Source organism: Convolutriloba macropyga, chromosome 10 (genome assembly GCF_964194025.1).
Source record: "Convolutriloba macropyga chromosome 10, txConMacr16.3, whole genome shotgun sequence".
NCBI lineage: Eukaryota > Metazoa > Xenacoelomorpha > Acoela > Convolutidae > Convolutriloba > Convolutriloba macropyga.
This window is the reverse complement of record NC_134477.1, coordinates 18,517,898-18,542,203: the sequence shown is the minus strand read 5'-3', so window position 1 is coordinate 18,542,203 and position 24,306 is coordinate 18,517,898. Positions and strand designations below refer to the sequence as shown.

The window sequence follows — 24,306 nt, the reverse complement described above, 5'->3', positions numbered from 1 at the left end:
CTCGGTTCTTAAAATGCAGCAATGGAACCTTTTTTTCAAGCGGCAACTGTATATAAAAGATATAAACGAAGTGCATATAACATAATTTACGTATGTTATATAATTTACTTATAAACTTATATGAGATTTTAAAAAACGAGACCTCAAATCATGCAATAGATATCAACAGACTCTTTTCCTTCGCTCATTTTGAAAATTCCTATGCATTTATTACAATTTATTTTTCAATTCAATGTTTATATTCCTTGCATATATTTCTGAATTAAACACTAGGTTATTATCCATCTAATATATCAGATCAAAATTTTGGTTGTTGTTGTTGGTAAAAAAATAGGCGAAGCAATGGGAGGAGCTTTGATTTAACCATGAATTAAATATCGAAGTTAAAGCTCTCTTGATGATTGTGAAAGTGCCAGTTATGTTTTCTGCTTTGATTTCTCCGATCAAAACTATCACAAAAACGTAAACACACAAGATTGCCTGATTTTCTTTGGTTTTGATGTATCAGTACTGTTCTTCATTTTATTTTTATGAAGCGTTTCACCAAAGTGTCCTTCAAACATACTAAAAAACAATTGAACTAGAGAGCTAACCCAAATTCAACAGTAAATGTTTGCTTTGAACCGATCAATTGTTCACTGGGAAGATTTTGATACAAAATGCTGGATAAAACCTAATCGGTTCAATTTTCACCCTTATCAGTTTTATTCAAACTATTTCAGTCAGTATTAAAAAATACAGAAAAAAGTTTCTGTGGTGTTTTTTCACGTGCAATGAATCAGCTTTGCATGACGCAATAACCATTGGCTCAGTAGATTCAGCGGAACAATCAATTCGATCAGCCAGAATTTGACATTGCTTACAAACGTAGCCAGCATTAACCCAAAGAGATTGAGATGCAATTCATCTGATCTGCTGATGGTTTTTTCAGGAAATTCTTCTTAAACAAGATACTTGTCCACTTAGAAGGTTTCAAGTTCAAAGACGCCTTTCTCGGCTTCAAAGTAATGCTTCCGATTGTGCAAAGTTGGCCTAGATTGACTAGTCTTTCTCCCCAAAGATATGTTGCGTATAATTGTAGGTAATAGAAACCACCAAAAAATTGCAAAATTTTGAATTGCACCCTCCTAATGCTAATCATCGCATCTTTCATCATCTGCGTAACGTTTAGGTTGGATTATTAGTTTTACCCACAACAGCAAAGCAACAACCAACGCACTAGTCACAAACAGCTGTAAACAAAAAAAAGGTAACTTCAACAGAGTTGAAATAATTTTAAAATTTGTATATGTTTTTATATAATAGTTTACACTTTTTCATTTTATAAAATAACTTACCGCTCTTCAAAATCGAAACGCTAAGAATTTTTGTTGAGTATATTCAAATCAAATTCTGTAGATGTTTTGCATCCCTCCGTTGTTCTGAAAACAACCATAACACAGGAATCTTTAGCATCTTCATTCGTTGAAAATTAAACTCTTATTATCTTTGATTATAACGGTGGTTATTCCAACAAAACCAATGTATTCTTTTAAAAAATCATTCTTTCCTTAATAATGTTTTTCTTTCTTGATGGGGCTCCCTGGCCATTATTGTCCATATAATTGAGAAAAACCAAAAACTGCTCAACAATTGCATGTTTTGAAAAACAAAAGAATACACATATTGTTACTGATTTTGGTAAATCTTTTGTAACAATTCTCGTTAACAATGTTTTGAGCAGATCATAAATCTTTGAATAAATGATCAAGATTAAAACCAGATTTATAAAATTGGACAACAATCTTCTATGAGAGCCTTCAAAAGAGCACTTTTTATAAGTATAACACAAATTCAAATACTTTACCTAATATATTTCACAAGCTGCTAACGTTATCTGAGTAAACGTCAATTTAAATAATGATTGAATACAGTTGAGCAAGTGAAACGTAGAGATAAAACACAATGCTTGCCTTTATTTAGTTGCAAAATTGAAAACAAAAGTTCCGACATAAACGGTAATTTATGAATAGAAAACTCGAAAGGTACCCGACACTTTTTGTTCTGTAAAATTTGCAAAAATCGACAGCAATAGAGGGAAAAATGGCATTTTTTCATAATCCATGTTATAATTGCGTATAGTTTATATAATTTTGTATAAATATACGAATATATATATATATATATATATTATATATATATATATATAATATATATATATATATATATAAAATTATATATATATATATATATAATATATATATATATGTGTGTGCGTGTGTGTGTGTGTGTGTGTGCGTGTGTGTGTGTGTGTATTACAGTTACAGTAGTATAAATTGCGTTCAAAATATCACAAATTTTTCTCCTTCGAAAACTTTTCTTATTAATTTTGAAATCAGCAATCAAATATAAAAACAATTTGTTCGGTATTAATAACGGGTTCAGAAAATACTCATTTGGTAAAAAAAAATTAATGCAAAGAATTTCAGAATAGATTGCATATATTAAAGTTAAGCTTGAGTAAACTACGTTGAGTCAGAAGTTTTCTGTCAAAAAATAAAATTGCATCAGCAAAAAAACTGTAGGCTAAAACACCGTATTACATATCAGGTTCTTGATTCGATAAACTGTGACAAAGTTCTTTGTCAGGACTTGCTTTCAACGGTTCAAGATATCCTCCCCAAGGTGATGCTTTGTCAAATCATTTTTCTGCAATCTCACTGCGATTTTTCATATCGACTAACAGTTTTGTGTAAGTCCAACTTCCCTTGAATTACTGTTCTTTCGGATCTTTTCAACAATTGCCCCCCCCCTTTGGTACCTAGTAGAGAATCGCCACCCCTTTTATGCTATACTTTACCACAATATTAGTTGGCCTACAGTTTAGATAGCCGAATATCAGTTTAAGGGCAATTGCGGACCGCTGTTCACGGCCATGCCTCTCACGCGCTGTGGGATGTAATCCGGAAACCGCGGGTCGGTTATCGCGGCGAAGCCGCGACGCGCGCGAAGCGCGCCCACCAACCCGCCAGTCGGAAATTCTTTTCGCTTTGTATTCCAATTCGGCTAATTGCCCTAGCATGGCGCATTTTATTCTATCCAGTTTAACACAGTATGAGCATGCACGGAAAGTTGTTAGTCGTCTCTGATTGGTTAATAAATCGCTCGCTTAAATTCTATTCAACAATTGCCCCCCCCCCTTTGCAAAAGGGGGGCATTTGTTGAAAAGATCCGTTTTCTTGAAAAGATCCGTTCTTTCCTCAGGTAGATACTGCCATAATCAATTTTCGCAGGCAAACTTGGATCTTTTCTACTAGTGCCTCCCCCAGCCCTATATAACCGTTATTTAACAACCCCCCCCCATCTGAGTTTTCACGAATTGTAAGAGAAATACTTTCGTTTCATTGAAACCAGAGTGGTTGTGTAGATTGAATAAACTTTTAGAAAAGTGTTCTTAAGAAACTTTAAGAAACCGAATTTTTCATATATGTTTATGTATAAACTAACTTAAATTTAACATTATGTTTAAACATGTATAAATGGGGGGTGCAAAACTAAGATGGGGAGGGTCGCTACCAGAAAAGATCCGTAAATTTTACTTGAATTTGTTAGCGAATCACAATTTTATCATTCTAATACATAATGAGAGTGGTTCAAAACGGACTCCGCTATTATCTTTACCGCTTTCGTGCACTACTATATGAGGGAAATGAGAATGTTGTTAATGTGCAACACGGGAATTTGAACGGTACGAGGACTAAAGCAATTAAGAGATAATAAAAAATCGTTTCGGCAAATAACTTCCGATATCCCTATTTATGTCAATATGTACATAGCGACTCCGCTGGACCCTAGTAGTATAGCAGTACTGATTAATCATATCTCAATAGCAAATCGTCGATTAAGCACTGTATCATGCTATCTCAAGGGTAGCTTTCACTAAATGACTGCGCGCACAAAAGCCGTTTTGTTTTTTGTGTTTTTAGAATACACATGCCGTTATTGCATGTTTTGACGGATCATAAGACAACCTGTATGACTTTTTGAAAGTTTCAAAAATCATTTTAAAGTTTGGAGAGACAAGTAATTTTAGGTGTAGGTGGAGCGCAAAATCCAAGGTGTTAGGCAAATAGAACAGTCCTCCCAGTCCAATGCTGTACAAAACATGTCAGTAACCTGTCCAGAATTTTGAAGTTTATTGTCTTATATTTCAGATTGTCGTCGTGTATTGTGGTTTCAGAAATATATTAGTAACAGTATCAGTAGCAGCAGTAGTAGTATAGTAATAGTAGTATTAGTTGTTGTGTACAAGTTAAGTCTTTTTCACAAGTCTGTGAAATTCGCTGACAAGAGGCTTTACAGAATTAAAATGTTGACTACGCATGATAATGTAAGTCTGGTATTTTAAACTGTTCGGAGAGTTTCCAGAAACTCAAAATGTTTGTCTGATTTTTTGTCTTGACATAGCAAGAAGTGACATGATCTGACTATGGCAATAAAAAAATGCCGAATTGAAATGTTAAAATTCGGTGGTGTTTACTTAGGCACAATGATCGGGAGGGTAATGTATTGAATAAATTGAAATTGTGGTCTTTTTGCGGACACACCTGCGCTTTTGGGCGCAAACATTTTTGACATTAGACCGGTTATACCACAATAGAGCAAGAATAGGTACGGGATTTGATACCGAATAAATAATTGATACCCCACCCCCCCCCCCCCCCCCATTTAGAGACATGTCATTCGATGTAAAATCATGGATGTGTCCCTCGTGCGTTTTGCACCCCCAGTTTCAGAGTACGTGCCATTACATAGTAAATCATTATAGTTTTTTTTGGTGGGGGATAGGGGGTGCAAATGATATGCAACCACGAAGCTGAGGGGGTGTTTAAGATCCCAAAAAGATGTAAGATCTTAATCTAAAACATCACAAATTCGCCTATTTAATTATACGCACCAACTAGGCTTTCCATAATTGGAAAAGATCCTAGCTACAATGCAAAAAGTTTATGAGGCTTATTTCATTTTAAGTAAGATATATAACATACAAGTTTCCGGCTCGGTGGACATTTATCTTATTTAATAATTGGGATTCCGTTTATCATCATTATTACTTGTTACATTCCACTTTCCGCTGCAAGAACATACTATACAGTAATTCGGTTTATAGTTCATGTTTAATCTATTGCGTCTGGGGGTGAACTCTAACTGACCTCAATTAACTAATTTTATTTTCTGCGTAATCGGAGCGGAGCAACAATAGTCCACAGCTGCCTGTTCTCGGCTACTTTTTTCTTATTAGTCCTCACATTTTAGGCTTTTCTTTTCATGAGAAGCATTGCTCATTTTTGGTCACGGTGGTCACTTTTTTTGGGTCTGCAACTCGCACGTGTTTCCATTATTACAGTCAGGATTGGTCAGGCTATTGTCAACCAGAGAGTATGGTTGAGTGAGTGTTACGAAGTAAATAAGTAAGCGAGATATTATCAGCCAATCAGAATCGAGTATTTCTAAACTTTAAAATAAGATTTAAATACGTTCTAATATACGTAGAAAGTTCCGAAAAAGTTCATTTAACCTAATTTTAAGTAAATATAACCACAATATGTATCGATTAAGCTGGTTTTCGGCTTAATATTTTTAGGTTTTTAGACAACTGCCGTTTGAATACGAACTGATTTGACGTCAATAACATCAGACAAAAAACCAGTAAAAGAGCATCGAAAAAACCTTGCCGTCTAAGTATCACTTGTTGCTTTGTACGTCATAATGCTTACACGTTGTTGCTATACGCTGCTTGCTATCATTGAATGAATTCACAATCGAACTACAGTTTTTACTGAGTTAATATGGTGCCGCGATTGCCTTAATGTTACGTTGAAGAACAGTTGATGCGTTTAATAGGTTTATACGAATGTAGAGAGAGATTGAAATAAAACTGAACCGGCTTATGCCGTAACCTCTTCAACTTAAACATTGAAACGAGCGCGACGAGCGCAGGGTATTTTATAACCGATTATCATCTGAGATGGGTGGTAAATTGCAATAACCGTTACAAGTTTCCCCTCAGTGAAGAACGGAAACGCAAACAGCCCTCTTTTGCCTTACTTGACATCTAAATAAGTACATTTGGCTCTTTTCCGGTCATATCAGTTTAATTCCCTTGGTAGGACTTTTATTTTCTAGCTCACTATTTCATATTTCGCTTTCATGACGACAGCCGACATAATAACCCAACAATCGAAGCACAAGTGCAGGGGATAGTTTACCTCTACATTTGCTGTTATATTATCAACTAAAAATCGTCGTTGAGTAGAATCGATGCACAAGCTTTTTTTACAAGATCAAGGGAGAGAGTTGCAATAGAAGAGTGACCGGAACAAAAGGAGTTACTAAATAAACCCACTGGAAAATTATCAGTACAGTCAACTTTTCAGGCAGGTGGAGATAGGAAACGTGCGATGCTGATCTCAACTTCGAAGGAAACTGTGAGACAAAATTTTTGAAACACTTCCCTGCAGTATAATTAATTTGAATTTAGACGGCAAGAAACCCAACCCGTGAATTTTTTTCTGGATAATGGATTGGTAGAATTAAACGAATAGTTGTAGAAAAGATTGGTAAGGGGGCCCACAAAAAACAATTTTAGAGACAAAAAAAAACATCGATTTTGAAAATTTTTGGTTGATTTACCAAAAATTCGAGAAAATTGTTACAGTCGCTTCGTATATCAAATAAAACCTCTGATATAGAAAAAATTGAGAGAAAATAATGCTAAATCGTTCAATTTTAAAAAAATTTTTGGTCAATTTTGAGGCAATTCTTAAAACTAAAGAAAATCAATACCGAACATTGATATACCGTATTTTTGAGTTTAAAACCGTCCAGTTTACTGGAATACCGTTCTGTAATCAAGAATTTGCAAAAAAATTGACCAAAATTTGAAAAATTGGACAAAAGCATAAAATTTTGACAAGGTCGTCAAAAATCAATTTCTCCAACAAGAAGGTTCGATAATTGAGTGAAACTCAATTAACACAGAAAAAGTTGTGAAAAATTTCACAACCTCCGGCCTACAGATGAAAAAAAACGATTGAATCCCTATAATTTTTCTCGTCGCTCGTTTATGTACCGTTTTGTGCGCGTCCTTTTTGTCCTTTAACTTTACAATTCTCCGTTTTCCGTTTTTTCAATAACGTCGCTCTCCCAAAACTTCGCTTTTCGTTTTTTTTTTCGCTACTTTTCCGGATTTCAGTGTAGTATGTCATATGTGATAAAGTATGTTGTTGTTTTTGCTGTAGTATGTTGAGTATGCTAGTATGCTGGTTTGTTGTTTAGGTCTTATAGCTTTCTGGGGTGTGACTTAAGTTTATTCTCGAGTTACGGCTGGATTGTTCTTTGACTTTTCAACTTTACTAATTTACTAGCCCTCCTGTTGTAGTATTTTGATTTTGCTGCTCTATGTTTGTGTGTACCTGTATGATTGCTAGTTGGTTTGGTCTTGTTACCTTCTAGGGTGTGACTTAAGTTTATTCTCGAGTTACGGCTGGATTGTTTCTTGACTTTTCCAACTGTCTTAGTCTACAAATACACTATTGTAGTTCATTCAATTTTGCTGTAGTTTGTTTAATACCGTTAGTATGCTGATTGTTTGTTTTGGTTTGGGTTTTGATAGGATGTGACTTAAGTTTATTCTGGAGTTACAGCTAGTAAATTCCTTGACCTTTACATCCTTTTAGTGTACTACTGCATTGCCGTAAATTAGTTTGTCGTTAAATTTGTCGTTATAAACCCATTATGAACTAAGTTAGGTTGTCTTGCAGTAGTTTCTCTCCTTCTTCCTGGGGTGTGACTTAAGTTTGTTCTGGAGTTACGGCTAGGTTGTTTGCTTGAGTTTTTGCTGTGGTCTGCTTACATAGTTCTATCCAACCTCATTTCCCGCCCGTTCTCTCCCACCGTCCCGTTTCGTTGCGTAGCGCGTTTTCCACCCGCTTTCCCGCACGTCCCGTTTCCGTTCCGTCGCGCACTGCTCGCTCGACTTCTCGTCTGTCCCGTTCCCGTTGCGTCGCGCGTTGCTCGTCCGACTTCCCGTCCGTCACGTTTCCGTTTCGTCGCCCGCTCCTCGCTCGACTTCCCGTGTGTCCTTTGTCTCCCTCTGCGTTGAGCGCATAGCGTTCAGCGCTCCACTTCTGTTTTTGTCGGGCACAGTGTGCTCGACGACCTTCTTTGCTCTTTGGGTGGTTTGTTTTACAGACTGCCTACAGTGTGCTGTGTTTGGTGTCTTTTGCGTTGGGTTTGTTTTGCGTGTATTAGGTTTATTTGGAGTGTGCATATAATAGATAACCGTGTGCAGTGGTAGTTTTGCTGGCCTTGGAAAATAATAACATCATGATGTCTAATAGTCTTGATCAAAAAGTCAAAAAGTTGTACGCTGACAGGTCAAAGCGTGAAGCTGAATTGCATGCTATACATGAAGACATCCTTCATTGTATAAATAGTCAAAGTAGGCGAGTGAAAATTGAACGCCTAGTAACAAAGTGCAACGAAGCATTTATGACTGTTGTAGACAAAAATGAGGACCTGATTGCATTTGCTGGAAAAACAGAGGATCCAAGTGCTCTTGTTCCTTCATTAGAGTCTTACTTGGAGGCAATGACAACTAAGAACGACAAGATACTCACTTCAGCACGAAACTACATCAACTCTGCTGATGATAAAGTGAGTGAGTTCCAGGAACCAAAGGCTTCCATTCGTTCTAGACTTCCCTCAATTATAACATCGTCAAAAACATCTAGTCAGCGTAAACATGATTACGTAATTGCTAAGATGAAGCGTGAAGAAATTGAAAAACAGAATGAGGCAGCCATTCGCCTCGCTAAACAGAAAAAGCAAATGGAAATAGATGAACTGGAGGAAGACAACAGGAAACGGCTGGCAGAGGCAACTCTGCAAGAATTTGAATTGCTGGACGCTGTTTCCAAAGGTAGCCACTCTGAAACAACTGCAAGTGCTAGAAGTTCAATGAGAAGTGAAAAGGCTGTCCAGGACTGGATCAACACCTCACTTGCTTTAAGTTTTAACAATGAGAAAACTAGTGAACCAGATGTTATGATTGACCCTTCAGAAAGTCCTAGCCACAACAACGGCAAAACTGTGGAAGATCAGAACACTGAAATTTCAAGGCATTCTATTCGAAAAAATTGTCGAGGCAATTACATTTTAAGCAATGAGACCTTACAGCAGCTCGATCCTTATTATACTCCACCTGAAAACTTTTTGGCTGCCGCTAACACACAGGCGTTGTACCAGGCGCACCTGAGGGCGCAAATGGATCAAACAGGCCAGCAAGGCGTGGCGCTTCCAACCATAACTAACCAAGGAACCGCGGATAGTCAGCCACCTTCTGTACACGCCCCAGGGGCTTCTTCAACGCCCATTCAACAGCCCATTCCACCACAGACGTTCGCACCACAAAAAAATCAAAATAATGCATCAGAGTTTTTTCTACACGCACAATCCAGGGGACCTGAAACATCAAGTCTGCCGAAGAATAATTTGGCCCAGCAAATATGCTCCCGACAACAAATTAATTGTGTCCCCCGAGCACCAAACGCCACTCTTCCTCCTTTCCCGACAACAAATCATCCAGCTCCCGTAATAAGCGTTCCCTTGCAACCAAGCGCCCCACCAAGTCCAAACACTCAACAGCACAACACCGAACCCGCTCATCCTAAAGACCTTCTCATTCCGAACCCAGTCTTCGCACCTAATCTCACTGCTCCCATCCCACACGCCTCTTTGATTAACCAGCCTCTCGTCAACAACAATTTTCAGAATAGTAATAACCGAGTACACAAAGTTGTACGTTCTGTTGCTCCTCCTTTCCCAAATATGCCCAATATCCCTCTCGGCCAAAGTTTTGTGCCAAATATGAGTCATTGGCGTTTTCCGCAGCACAGACCGTCATTAGTCAACCAAGACATTACTACCGTAAATAATGTTGCTCCAAATGTACAGGCACACATCTCACCATCAGTTACTAATTTTCCACAACAAATATATTCGAATTCACCCCTTTTGATTGATATGCAATCACCATCCTGCACACATCAGGAAAACCCGATTGCAACTACAAGTAATATTGCACCTGGTCTAGCCACTCCGGTTTTTCAGCCAACATACCCCTATGTTGGGCCCACTCCGTTGAGTTGGAGCGGTCCGCAGGTGTCTTCAACTGCCCCTCCAATACCAGACAAAGCGTCATTGATTAGGGAATTGGCTGATGCGATAACAAGTAAGAAAAACGACCCCTTGCCCGAGTGGAAACTTGCAGAGTTTAATGGCGACCCATTAAAGTGGCATGAGTGGTATGGTCAATTCAAAAGCGCGATTGACTCGCAGTCGCTCACTGATGACGTTAAATTGACGTACCTTAAAACACTCGTCACCGGTAAAGCAAAGATTGCAATCGCCGAATTTGCTTACTGTGGTTTAATGTACAAGGATGCACTGAGGACTTTAGAACGTAAATTTGGCCAGCCACAGGCAGTCGTAAGTGCACACTTGGACAAACTAAGCAGTTTTCCACCTCTTAAAATGCACAATAGTGATAACATCATAAACTATTCTGCTGCAATATCCAGTCTCGTTGGGGTTTTCAAGTCGTTATCATATGATGCTGATTTGAAGAGCGCTTCCCTACTTAACCAAGCGGTACAGAAGTTACCACCAAACATGAAAGAGTCATGGTCACTCTTTACGGTTAAGAAGCACTGGGTTAAGCCTACCCTCCTTGACTTTAACGATTGGCTTAAAGAAAAAGCTGAGGCCCATGATCTTATGAAACAAAGCGCAACCAAGGCCAAACCTGAAGAGAACATCACTTCAGTAACCAAGACCAAAACAGCCTCAAAAGTGTTTGCATCAAATTCGCAACAGAGGGAAACAAAGAAGCAAATGCCATCTGCTTCCACAAATTCTTACTTTCGATGCATTGTATGCAAAGGTAACCACCGGTTATGGGAGTGTCGAGTTTTCAAGGAAAAGACTCCAACCCAGAGAGCTAAGTTGGTGGCGGATAACAAACTTTGCTTTTCGTGCTTACGGGACAAGCACTTATTCCGCCAGTGCCCTCAACCAAGAAAGTGCCGAGCAGAAGGATGCAATAGTTCGCATAACACACTATTGCATGGAGCAGATAGGGTTTTCCAAACAAAACAGTCGACCAATTTCAATACCATTCAACCTTCTGGCAACACAGGTCAAAGTAAAGCAACTTCTAGTCAACTACAGCCTAATAAGACCACAACAATGTCATCTGTTACTGATGTTAAGGGGCTCCTTCAGGTGACTGAATTGCAGTTGGTCAATTCGTCCGGTTTAGATACCAAGGTTTTAGTTTTGTGTGATACCGCCTGCAGTAACTCTTGGGTGGCCGGTAGTCTCGCAGATAGACTCGGTTTGCACGGTAAAGCACTAAAGCTAACTGTCAAGGGTATTAATACCGAAGAAGTAGTTGATACTAGGGTTGTTGAAGTCACTGTGAAACCAAGAGAACAACAAGAATTCAAACCATTCACCGTCAACCCTTTCGTTAAGGAGAGTCTGAACGTCGGCTCAGATATAATTAATGTACAGGCCCTGCAAGAGACTTACCCACACTTAGCGGTCCTTGATCCCGTGACTTATTCCTATAAAGACATTGAGATGATACTCGGACAAGATGTCTATCATGCCATCCGCCCGTTAGAATACTTCTCTGCCGATGAGAAGCGTTCACCCGTTGCCGTACGCTTACCCATAGGTTGGGTCTTAAGCGGTCCGTTACCATCAAGTTCTTGTTTAACCTCAACGTGCTTTAAAGTGAATATCGAACATGACAATGAGTTAGCAAGTCAAGTAAAGTCATGGTACGACATTGAATCATTCGGGGCAAACAAGCAGGTCGACTCCAGATCTGAAGCAGACGCAAGGGCTCACGAGATCCTTGAGAGTACCACCATACACAATGGCCTGAGATACGATGTCGAAATGCTGTGGGCAGCAGACAACACCAAGCTCCCAAATAATTACTTCTCATCCCTTGTGCAACTAAAATCTCTCGAAAAACGTTTGGCCAAGGATGAAGACCTCAGAGAGAAGTATACTAGTACTATCAAGGAAGACCTAAATAAGGGGTATGTAATTGAGGTTCCGGACGTTCACAAGGTTGAGAGCCGGTCTGATAAAGAGTGGTACCTACCCCACCATCCGGTTTTAAACCCGAACAAACCGGGTAAGGTGCGTAGGGTGCTCAATGGAGCAGCAAAATTTCATGGCGCGTCACTGAATAAATCTTTGCTCACTGGCCCTGATCTGCTCCAAAACCTTATTTACGTACTTCTTCGCTTCCGACAACATCCATATGCCGTCTCTGCCGACATCGAGGGAATGTTTCTACAGGTTGGGGTATTACCATCAGATCAACCATCACTTCGCTTTCTGTGGCGGGAGGACCCCACAACTAACGTTGTAGTGTATCAATATACGCGCCATATATTCGGGGCTAAAGACTCACCCACATGCGCCAACTATGCACTGCAACGCACTGCGAGAGACAATGCCAAGTTTTACCCCGAAGCTGCAAGAGCCGTCCTTGAAAACTTTTACATGGACGATTACCTTGACTCAGTGGAGTCTCCTGAGAAAGCCATCAATAGATCGAAGGAATTGGTATATCTTCTCCATCTCGGTGGGTTCAAGCTTACAAAGTTTGTAAGCAATGTGCCAGATCTAGCTGATCGAATTGATGGTTCTCCTCAATCTACTGAGCCCAAGGTTATTGTATCATGTCAAGAGGATTCATCGCAAGTGCTTGGGTTAAAATGGGATCACACTAATGACACTTTAGTTGTGAGTCGGGGTACAAGCTGCGCTAACACCAAGTCCCTCACGCAACGCTTGGTCCTAAGTCTTGTCTCGAAAGTCTCTGACCCCATTGGTCTTGTCGCACCGTTTACCGTCGGTGCGCGACTGCTCTTAAAAGACATCTGGCGTGTCACAGGACAGCAATGGGATGACGAGCTCCCACAGGACATGGTTCAAAGATTTTTGGTCTGGAGTGCGGACTTACCAAAGCTTGAAAACATCAAAACTCCTCGAAGTTACTTTAGTGGACCCTTTGATAATACAGAGTTGCATATGTTCGGTGATAGTTCTCAGGATATTTTTAGTGCCGTCGCATTTCTTCGAGCCCGAGTAACAACCCCTACGGGCAAGATAAAAACAGAGCTTGCGTTTGTTTTGGGGAAAGCGCGCGTGGCGCCAATGAAAGTAATGACTGTCCCTAAACTGGAATTGCAAGCAGCTCTACTTGCCGCTCGGCTGAAGAACGAAATTATTCAGGCGCTTACTGTAACTGTTAACCAAGTATTCATGTGGACAGACAGCACGACCGTTCTTCAGTGGATAAACTCTAATGAAAAGCAACCAATCTTTGTTGCAAACCGCGTTTGTGAAATTTTGGAGTATACCAGCGTTGACCAATGGAACCACGTCGCAACTAAGGATAATCCAGCTGACGCTGGCACGCGTGGAATGTCCGCTGAGGTTTTGCAACTAAGCAGTTGGGTCAATGGTCCACATTTCTTATCTAACTCAAGTTTCCCTTTCGTACCGAACAAAGACGTCATTAATAACATCAAACTTGGCATCAACCAAGCAGTCATCATAGAAGACACTGTCTCTCTAGCTACATCTGTTATAAAACAGACAACTCCCGTTCCGTCGTTATTCCCATTTGATAAGTTTAGTTCTTATCAAAAGTACTTGCGCATTGCCGCATACGTTCTCCGGCTTTTGCCGAAACATGCCGGCTACCGTAACCCCGATGGTAGCATTACTGACCCTACTGAGCTTGACGAAGCCGAGCGTCATCTACAGTACTTGGTGCAAGGAGAGTCTTTTGAAGCCGAAAGAAAAGATCTTCTTGACAATAAATTCGTTAAACGGAGTAGCCGAATTGCTCCACATTCACCGTTTATTAGTCCAAACGGGCTAATCCGTTCCACGGGCCGCATCAAGCGGTTAACTGAAGTTGGGTTTAATGTAAAGTACCCAATCATCTTAGATGCACGTCATCCGTTTGTAAAACTGTTCCTTGAACACACGCACGTAAAGCATTACCATCAGGGCGTTGAATACCTAAGATCAATTGTGCAGGAACACTACACAGTACTGAAACTAAGATCATCCTTGCGTTCCATCAAAGCACACTGCCTGAGATGCCGAGAAATCCAAGCTGTAACTATGCAACCAATCATGTCTGACTTACCTAAGGAGAGACTTGCTTACCAGTCTCCTCCCTTCACGAACACTGGCGTTGACTACTTTGGGCCATTCTATGTTACTGTCCGCCGTACCACTGAGAAAAGCTGGGGCTTCCTCTTCACCTGTCTCACTACTCGCGCTGTCCATGTCGAGATAGTTACATCCATGGACACCAGTTCTTGTGTTATGGGAGTTGAGCGGTTTGTGTCACGTAGGCGTAAGCCTGCCATGATTCGGTCAGACAATGGCACTAACTTTATTGGAGCGGAGAAAGAACTCCGAGAAAGTATTGAAAAGTGGAACGTTGTCAACATTGCAGCTGAGCTCGCTCACAAAGGTATAAAGTGGAGATTCAATCCACCCAGCGCACCACATCAAGGTGGTATCTGGGAGAGATTGGTACGCAGCTTCAAACGCGTGTTGTATACGATTCTTGGCACGCGTCGCCTCACGGATGAGGTACTGCATACTACCTTTTGTCTCGTGGAGAATGCTCTCAATTCGCGTCCATTAACACCCGTAAGCGCCGATCCGTGCGATTTGAACGCTTTAACGCCCAACCATTTTCTTTTAGGAGAATACTCTACCGGTATTCCGTCTGTTGTTGGCAATAATCAGCTTGACCATCGTAAACGCTACGCCCGTGCGCAGTCGTACGCTAATGCGATCTGGTCCCGTTGGATCAAAGAGTACGTACCGACGCTGAACCGACGCTCTAAGTGGCAGACGCCTGCCGAGCAACACCTTAAGACCGTTGACTTGGTTTGGATAGTTGAAGAAACCAACCCTAGGGGTTACTACCCAACCGCTCGGATTGTGGAACTCCGTTACGGCTCCGATAGCGTCGCGCGCTCCGCCGTTTTACGTACGCCGACCGGTTCACTCGTCCGCCCGCTTGTAAAACTTGTACCAGTTTTCCCAACATCTTCTTCCGGGCCGGAGGATGTTACGAAGTAAATAAGTAAGCGAGATATTATCAGCCAATCAGAATCGAGTATTTCTAAACTTTAAAATAAGATTTAAATACGTTCTAATATACGTAGAAAGTTCCGAAAAAGTTCATTTAACCTAATTTTAAGTAAATATAACCACTATATGTATCGATTAAGCTGGTTTTCGGCTTAATATTTTTAGGTTTTCTAGACAACTGCCGTTTGAATACGAACTGATTTGACGTCAATAACATCAGACAAAAAACCAGTAAAAGAGCATCGAAAAAACCTTGCCGTCTAAGTATCACTTGTTGCTTTGTACGTCTTAATGCTTACACGTTGTTGCTATACGATGCTTGCTATCATTGAATGAATTCACAATCGAAATACAGTTTTTACTGAGTTAATAGTGAGAGTTCATCCTCACATAGAGTTTAAACGGATGCAGGGACTCAAGGGATTTTCTCTCGGGTTTAGTGAGTCCCTTAAATTTGCAACGCTATCGAACGTTTCAATGGTCAAAGTTCAAATTTATAAAATGCAGACATATAGCAAAACACTGCCCATTTGCATGCCCCGAGCTTTTCGAACGTTCGCTTGCGTTGCAGCTTTATGGGACTAACTATATTACCCCCACATAGTTGATTACCAACTAAGTAAAGTAGAAAAATATAAAAACCGTTTTCAGTTTTTGAGTTTTACCCTATCAACTCCGTTTGCAATGCTTTGATGAGTTTTGATTATTATTTTAGTAAAATTAATGATGCCTGAGCGAAATTTTAGAAAAGTTACCTTCGGGTTTTTGATTTCCCTTTACTTCACATGCATCTTATACTCATACCTCAACCATTCCTCCAGTAAATTCCTTTTAAAACGCGTTCCGTCAGCAGTTTATATTCTAAGAGTCGAAAACTATTTACCAAATATTTCCCTATTTCAATTACCCAAGAAGAACAAACTAAGTGACAAAATTTACCTCTCAGAATTCAACGAAACATTTTCGGAGCCGGCCCAGATATTTTTCCTGGAAACTTCCGGACGTCCAAATCTGAGAGGGAGGGAATGTTGCGCTGTGGAATCTGCCGCCAGAAACTCTGGTCTAAAAGTGCAAGTTATTTTGGCATCTAGACTTCTCGATTTGAGAATCACAAATTGCATGCGAGAGGGATCTATTATCGCTTATCTATTATATTGATTTAGTTTTTAAAACTTCAAAACAACAGTGTGTTTGTGTCCAGCATTTTAGAGTATAATAGTACTGCAAGAAAAAGTTGAATTGATCAACATAATTAAACACAAAATTGATCAACATCAATGACTTCGAAGCAAAAGTACATGGCAACTTTAATATAATTGAACTCGCAGATGATACAAGTTTTCATTGTACAAGTGAAAACATCGAGGAATTGCGGAAAACACTGATAGAAGTCTGGGACAAAACGGAGGAATTATTTAAAACAAAATAAATTGACTTTGAAAGCAGTGAAAAATATCTCTTTTTCGTTTCCCTCGTCTTGTGCTCCAAGCTGTCTTGAAAACAAGACGGGGGTACGAATGGTCAAAAGCGATATTTTGGCATTTGGTTTTAATTTCAACGCTTTGTAAATTAAGTCTGCATAAATTGCAACACTTAAAAATTTCGTTTAATAAAAACAGGGGGGGGGGGGGGGGTGCATAAACGGAAAAGATGCAACTATTTGATTCGCCTAACCGCTGAAGTTTAACATTAAAAATTTTTGACAAGAGTTAACAAAATATTGTCTAATCAAGCTTTTGCATTGTATTCTACCACCCTTAAAAAAATTTAAAAAGCGGAGTAAATCTCTCTACGCACTTCAGCTTGCTGTGAACAAAGACCTGAACATATCTTTCTACACTGTCAACGTCTCCAAAGTACTCCAAAACACTCCAGTAGAAGGTCTCGAGAAGGAACTCGAAAAAGTGAAGAAGGCACAGGAAAAGACTATTTTCCTAAGCGATGTTCTGAGAATGGCTTTGACTTTCAAGCACGGAGGATTCTATTCTGATCTGGACTCGCTCACAATCAGAAGTTTGAAGGAGTTGAGAAATGTATTCGGAACAGCAGATACAAAGACACGCAGGTGTGCATAATTATAAGTACTGCTACAGACTTAACATCTTCTGCGGACACACATAACATTGCTTGAGAAACAAATTTTGCTGGTTTTGAAATGACCGAAAGCCGTGATTATAGGTTGTCCCCGCACGGTACCCTAAAAATAGAAAACATTTTATTATATAGTTCATCACATTATACGTGTTAATGCTTGGGATCGCTATGAGGTTGTTAATAATAAGCAGCACTTAACTGGGGTAACCTAATTCGGGCCTTGATTTATGAAAAAGACTATTTTCGGTGCCATGAAAAGACCATGCCGGACTCAAAACAACCATAGACTTGACTTTGTGGAATATCTGGTTTTGTGAAATATTGTCACGGTTGCCTTTCGTGTGACCCAAAATGTCATTCACCGCTTTTGTTCGACCAAAAACTGAAGCTCGGCGACATTTGCTTCATCTGAACTTCATTCTGAACTTCAGCTCGACCAAAAATCTAGATATTATCAAATTATCAGTCAATGTAATATTTTTCCACGAAACTTTTTTGCAAATTCTGAAGAACCTTTTATGAAATACAAATTTTTGTTCTATCAAAAGTTCAAGATTTCAAACTTTTGGATCAAACTGTATGCCATACTATATATCATGGCTATATGGTAACAAACTATTAGAATTATGTACCTAGTCTCATTTAATCAAACTATATGGTATTCTAACCTAACTGGTTCAACTTAGGTTTTTACTTCGACTCATGATTTGACAATAGCTTGGATCAGTTTCTACTGAACAAATTTTTATTAGATTGAAAATCCTGGGGCGACAGTCCAAGAACAATTACATTGGTTTGCGTTGATTAAAAATTCTTGAGCTTTGCTATGTTTCTATTTCAGCATAATCAACAAAAATATAGGAAACAAAAAAGTTTTCCATTATTACTTTAACAGATTATTGAAAGCAGTTTGCTCGAAACATAAACAGCCCGTCAACACGTTTTCGCCTTAAAACGCACATCAAAAGATTTTTTGTTCTAGAAATTCAATCTAGCTCGCGCACGATAATGGTGAATGGTGTTATCGTTAACGCTCATAACACCATTCTCCAAACATTTTATAGTGAGCTGTTTTATGTAAGCTGTTAATATGAGCTTAAGGACGCCGAATTGAGCTCTGCTAAACATTTTTGATTTAATATTTAAAATTTAATTAATTTCAAATGCGGAAAACTATATCAGAAAATATTAATTTAGTCGTAATTTAGGTGCGCATTTCTGCACAATTGTGCAATGATTGTGCCAAACAAACTTTTTCCTGCTGACTAGGAATTGCGCATTTTTGAACGTATAAAAGATTGACTTTACGCTCAGTTGCTCGGTGCTGTTCTTTTTACTTAACTGCAGAAACGTTGGTCTTTTTCTGCCCCACATTTTCTTCAGGAACTGTTTTGGATAATTTTTGCCTATGAAGTTGGAATTGTTATGTTTTGAATGAAAATCCTAAGATGCTCTGCGAGTACGTTGTAAATGATTTTTTATATTAACTAGGAGTGTACAATTTGAAAAAATTAAAATTTAAAACATTACAGTTTGCTTGATATATTGGGACGTGTAGTTAATCGTCAATTCAAAGTTTAAATTTCAAAAGAATTGCCCGAGTCCAATTCGATGAAAATATTGCACATTTTAAAATAAAACAGAGCATTTACAAAACTGGATTTTGAGCGTGTGCAAACGGGATTGGATTGGTGAAAAAATTTTGTCAGTAGTTGATCTTAATTGCTCAATATTGTGGTAAAATTATATATATATATATATATATATATATATATATATATATATATTAGATTGTTTCTCACACTGTTGGTGCAAAATCACGACAAATTTGTACTTTATATTGCACATCCAATAGAAGTTTTTTTTGCAAATTTGTGCAAAAATAACTTTACTTCTAATTATATTTGATGAAAAACGTATAAAATTATGCTTGTAGGATTCTACCATAGTCGTGCAATATGAACATTTTTCTGGTTTCAAGATATTCAGCCTAATTTTTGTGATTTTTTTACAATTGCTTCTTAATTTTTTTTCACAAAATCTATTGAATTCAATTTTGTGTTGCATGCATGACTCTCAGTTATAAATTTTTCAAAAGCATTATGAGCGTAACGATTACCCACAAAAGTGGACAAGCATCGTACTCTAGGTTACATATCTGCAGGAAGAAATTACAACTTTCCAGATGTTGACAAAAAAAATTTCCAAGAAATAGGATGGAGTAGAATAACCGAAGGGTCTATATCGTCGCCGTAACTTCCTCGTGGGCCATCTTGGACAGACATTATTCTAACTAAGAGGCAAAGTCCTCGATCAATCTCACAAATCCCGAGGATTTAAAGAATTAAAGTCAAAAAATTTCCTTAGCAGTTCGGTGCTCATCAGTGCAAACGAGGGCCTCAGATGAAGGAGCATCGAACAGCGCCATTGAAAGAAGGGAGCATAATTGGTCGTCGGCGGGCCCCGTAAAAAGTGCTCTTGTAGTCATGTCTTGCCTGCTTCCAACTGTTGGTATTGTCTCCATTGAGCGAAAGATGGTCTTGCAGTTTCGAAAGTCAACAATGTAACAAAAGCGAAATCGAGACTTTTAGATGATGTTCGACCATTCAGTAGCAATTTGGCTAGACTCCAATTAGAATCTCTTGAAAATTCTAATCAGCCTGAACCTCGTTGCTAGTATGGCAACGAATGCAGGGTGAGTAAGGTTGAGATACGAGGGAGCTTATGATGACTTCAACACTGTATGATTGAAAAATGATAAGTAGTGCTTGTAAAAACTGTGTATGTCCCCTGTGCACAGCTAGTGTCTGAAAAGAATATCTGCCTGCAGGAAATACTGGGTAATATTCAGGTGAGAATGATGTAGTGACAGTCACAGATATAACATTACAGAGTAGTGCTGCGGCTGTGATAGCAGAATGGATTAGCAGAAAAAAATAGTGACTACATGTCTGTTCCAGACAACACATGTTCTGCTATGTCCCGAAAGATGGTTTACGGAAACTTGAGACGGTGTTAGCACCAATGCTCTGGTCTTCACGGCCGGGAACTAATTCCTCTATAGGTCTGATGACTAAATACCTAACAAAGGGGAGGTGCACTGTCAAAGTAATAAGTTTTTGGAATTTTGCAAGAGCTCACATCTTCTTGCATGACATCAACTATCGATTGAACCTATTTGAGCATTTAAATACGGTTGCTTGTTCCATGCTTTAGATCCTAAGATATTCAAGATAAATGAAAACAAACGTGCTCGGCACATATTATCAATAAATTGAAGTTGATTTACAGACATGCATTACTTCTGAGTGAGTTAATGATGCATAGCGAACAGGAACGTCCACTAATACTGTTCATTAATTCAAGTGTTCACAAATACATTGGATCGGAGATGAAGTTGAACTCTAAAATCAGGTATCCAGGCAACTTTAGTATACGTTCAGGATGCAAGTGTCAATTTCAAGTAATTTTTATTGAGTCACGCAACCTTGCTTCAAACATGTAATGGAAAAATTTTGAAAGCTGGCACTCTATATAGGAAAATTTTGCCCTTCAGAACCTGGAACTGGAGAGATAAGGCATTTTAAAGCTTGCACGTGAATGTTTCATGCACTTAAGTCCCCGTACACTAAATAAACCAACTGCAATGATGCACTAGTTGGCATTAACGTGTTTTGTGGGGATTTTAGGAACATGCGTATGGAGTGCACGCCTAAGAACGGAAGCCTTATAATCCAAAACCTAATCAACGGAAATTTCCACCTGGAGAAAGGGCACAAGCTAGCGTGGGAAATTATGCAACAGATGAAGGAAAAGTTTGACCCCAATGGACGCTTTAATCAGATAGGACCCCTTCTAGTCACGAGTGTTGCCCAGAGTCTGTTCAAGTTGCCTAAACCTCTGACAAACGTCAATGGTAAAGTTTGGGTTATTCTTACAAGGCCTTATATGATTGTTAGGAATATTGTCCTATAGCGGTTCAGCCGACACGGAAAAATGAGAAATAGCGACGACGCTTTATTCTGATTGGTAGACAACCCGGGATTGATTAAAATATTGCTAGTTAATCCAGCCATCACAGTTGGTGTGTGTGTGCGGGTGAGGTTGTCTGCTTAAATTAATTTTAGTTGTCTGCTAAATCCCCGACCCTATTTGGTTTGTATGACTTCCTGGTAACCTGTGGAATATACTCTTCTTGTAATAGTGATAAAATCATCATCTGTGAAAACTGCAAATAGACCGGAACTACCACTGAATTTAGCTCCGATCACAAAATTTTTCAAAAAAACTAACCTCAGAAATGCTTAAACGGCACGAAAAAAGTTTTAATAGACAGAAAATTATCAGGACTCGTTAAGATTTTTATTAGATTTTTGAGAGGAAACCGAAACTTCGGTTGTTTCAATTTGAGAATAAATGTTTGATTTATAAATGTATATAACATTAATCGCGCGGTTATTTCAATTTACGATTGCATATTTTAAAAAGAATTAAAAAATTGACTGTTTTTCAGCAAAACTCAAAAAATTTTTGATCGTTATGTTTAGTAAGTTTCCATGAAATGGCGTTTTATGGTTGGTAAGTTTCGTTTATGGTGGTCAACCCGGGTTGAATATTTCAGGTCCTCAGCTGACAATTCTCCCTTTCTACTCTTTTCTCCCCGTGAGCTGTCAGACTGCTCATCAACAATACTGGACCAATAAGCCGAGGACGCCAATTCAGTGGGAAACTATGTTCAACTGCTCCTATGCTGTTCATTTCTTCGGCTACTTGAACAGTAGGAGACCAATTAAAGGAGACGAGAAAAAAGAGGCATACTCGTACCTTGGAAAAAGACATTGTCCTCTATCAATCAAACCTCTGAAACAATTTTGATGAGGAAAATTGAGATTTAATCTGCTCTCCCCCAACCCCCGCCAACCCCCCTGAATTGGCATATACTTTTTACACACCCTGACGAACATGCTATTTTTCTCATAGCAACGTGCTATGTAAGAGCTCATAATTAATAAAATTACCATTAATTAATAATAAAACACATTGGAGTTGGTGGGGGGGGGGGGTGGGGGGGGGGGTTGTTGGGGTTCAGAATTTATTGGAATATTTCTACCACGTAGTCATTTCAATTGAACAAACTCAGCTAGGATAGTCAAAGTTAAAACAAACACAATTCGAGATTTATATCAGTTAAGGGTTGCCCTGGCCGAGATCCCACGCTGTAGTGCATTTTGACGTTCAATCTTTTCCGCTATTCATGAACAAACTTTTGGGCATTCAAAATAACTTATAACACTGGCACGTTTCGTGATTTGATAAAAAAATTCTCGCAATGCCATCTGATTAAAAATTAGTGCAGTGCATTAATGTGTCTTAAAATCGGTTATCAACATGCAATTATCTGTAACCTTAGTAGCACATGTTCCCTTATCGAAAACCGTATATTCCGCAAACACGTCGGTCTGGGATATCAGCGGGGATACTCACTAAATTAAAGAATTTAATTATATACTTATAATTATTAGATTCAGCTTTAACAACTTTAACCAGAACAAGTTCAGAAAAAAATAGTTTTCCAAGATCGCGTTTTGTGCACCCAGCTTGTTGATACAACAGTAAGTGCAAATAAATTGCTTAGAACGCAGAGCGGGCACTGAACTGCAAAGCGCTGATTTGCCCTCAATTGAAGTAAAGCCATTGTGATGTTTTACAGTTTTCAAATGATACAGCAATTCTATGTCATGCAAAAAATGAAGCACCGGTACAGGTACTGGCTCTGGATGTTTTAACCAAAACTGTGCAGTATATGCAACAAAACAAAAGTAAATTTCAAGTGATGGGAAAAACGGAATTATCGTTTTAAAGTCGCAAAACTATTATGTATTCAAAGCAACTTTTCTAAAGGGCAAAGGCCCGGAGCCAACCAATAAGTGCAGGTATTTTTAGGTTTGAGTAATTATTAGGACATAGCCTAAAAAAGTCAATTGGCTAAAACGATCAGTAAAATGGTTTCAGTGAATAGATTTTATGCGTGTTTTGTCATCAAATACCCATAAAACGAGAAGAATATTTTCAAATCACTTTTGTAAAATCTGGAATTCAGTGCAATTTTCTCCAAAATTTACAGATTATTCTAATGATACAATTAAAAAACAGTAATATTGGAGCTAAAAACTTTGATTTTTCAAAACCAATTGTGATACTGACAGGAATCCTCTAAAAAAAATTTTTAGTAGAACTGCAAATAACCAAACTATCGCAAGATAGGTGCATCAGTATACTACAACAAGCAAAGGAACGCACTAAAAGGCGTCAAAATAATCGATAATATGCCAATCAATGTAAACCACAGTACCCGTTCCCTCTTTATTACGCGGCCATTGTCCGAAACGGCAAATTTCAATAATTTTACTGTTTTGTGGAATCGAGTCGACAAAACGTGTACCCATTGTTTCTCGATTCATATACCACTTTTAACAATGGAATTTAGTTACACAAAATGTGGAAATAAATAACTTATGTTGTAGAAAGGGCTTGCATTTTGTCATGAGTATTTTCGGATAAGCGTAACCAATTTCCACAACTACGATATTCCCTTAATTACTTGGAAAGAGTTACTGATAGCGTGGAAACTAGTGACTAATGGTGTGAAAAGCGGCAAAATATTGTCCCAAATTTTCACGCTAGCACCAAAACACGCTTTGTGAAAAGTGAGAGCACATGTATTCAAATTTGAAGCGAGTTTGAAGCAAATTAGCTTATTGTGAAAAACCCAAAAAATCGAATATATATACTCGATTTTTCGGACATTGGCATCGTGAATTTTTAAGCCTCACTTTTCAAGTGGAAATGCATTAACGGCCCAATTATATAAAGTTTATTAGGAAGAGGAATAACTTCCAAGTACAATAGGAAAAGAGACGTAGAAAATGAATTTCAATCAAAAGTTACAGCAGAATT

General features: G+C 38.7%; 1 protein-coding gene across 1 annotated transcript; it reads left to right on the top strand.

Moving 5' to 3' along the window:
• Positions 1-17,061: 17,061 nt before the first annotated feature.
• Positions 17,062-22,270, top strand: LOC142348341 (alpha-1,4-N-acetylglucosaminyltransferase-like). The gene is made up of 3 exons (XM_075399655.1): positions 17,062-17,320; positions 21,039-21,265; positions 21,971-22,270. The coding sequence occupies exons 1-3, from the start codon at positions 17,208-17,210 to the stop codon at positions 22,222-22,224; spliced, it is 594 nt and encodes a 197-aa protein (XP_075255770.1). The 5' UTR covers positions 17,062-17,207; the 3' UTR covers positions 22,225-22,270.
• The last annotated feature ends 2,036 nt before the right edge of the window (positions 22,271-24,306 follow it).

What these genes read in the sequence shown, in the direction of transcription:
- LOC142348341 (XM_075399655.1), top strand. Translation starts at nt 17,208, where the DNA reads ATGGCTTTGACTTTCAAGCACGGAGGATTCTATTCTGATCTGGACTCG. An exon ending in GCAGATACAAAGACACGCAG is followed by an intron (nt 17,321 to 21,038) that starts GTGTGCATAATT and finishes TGGGGATTTTAG; the next exon opens with GAACATGCGTATGGAGTGCA. An exon ending in ACCTCTGACAAACGTCAATG is followed by an intron (nt 21,266 to 21,970) that starts GTAAAGTTTGGG and finishes TGAATATTTCAG; the next exon opens with GTCCTCAGCTGACAATTCTC.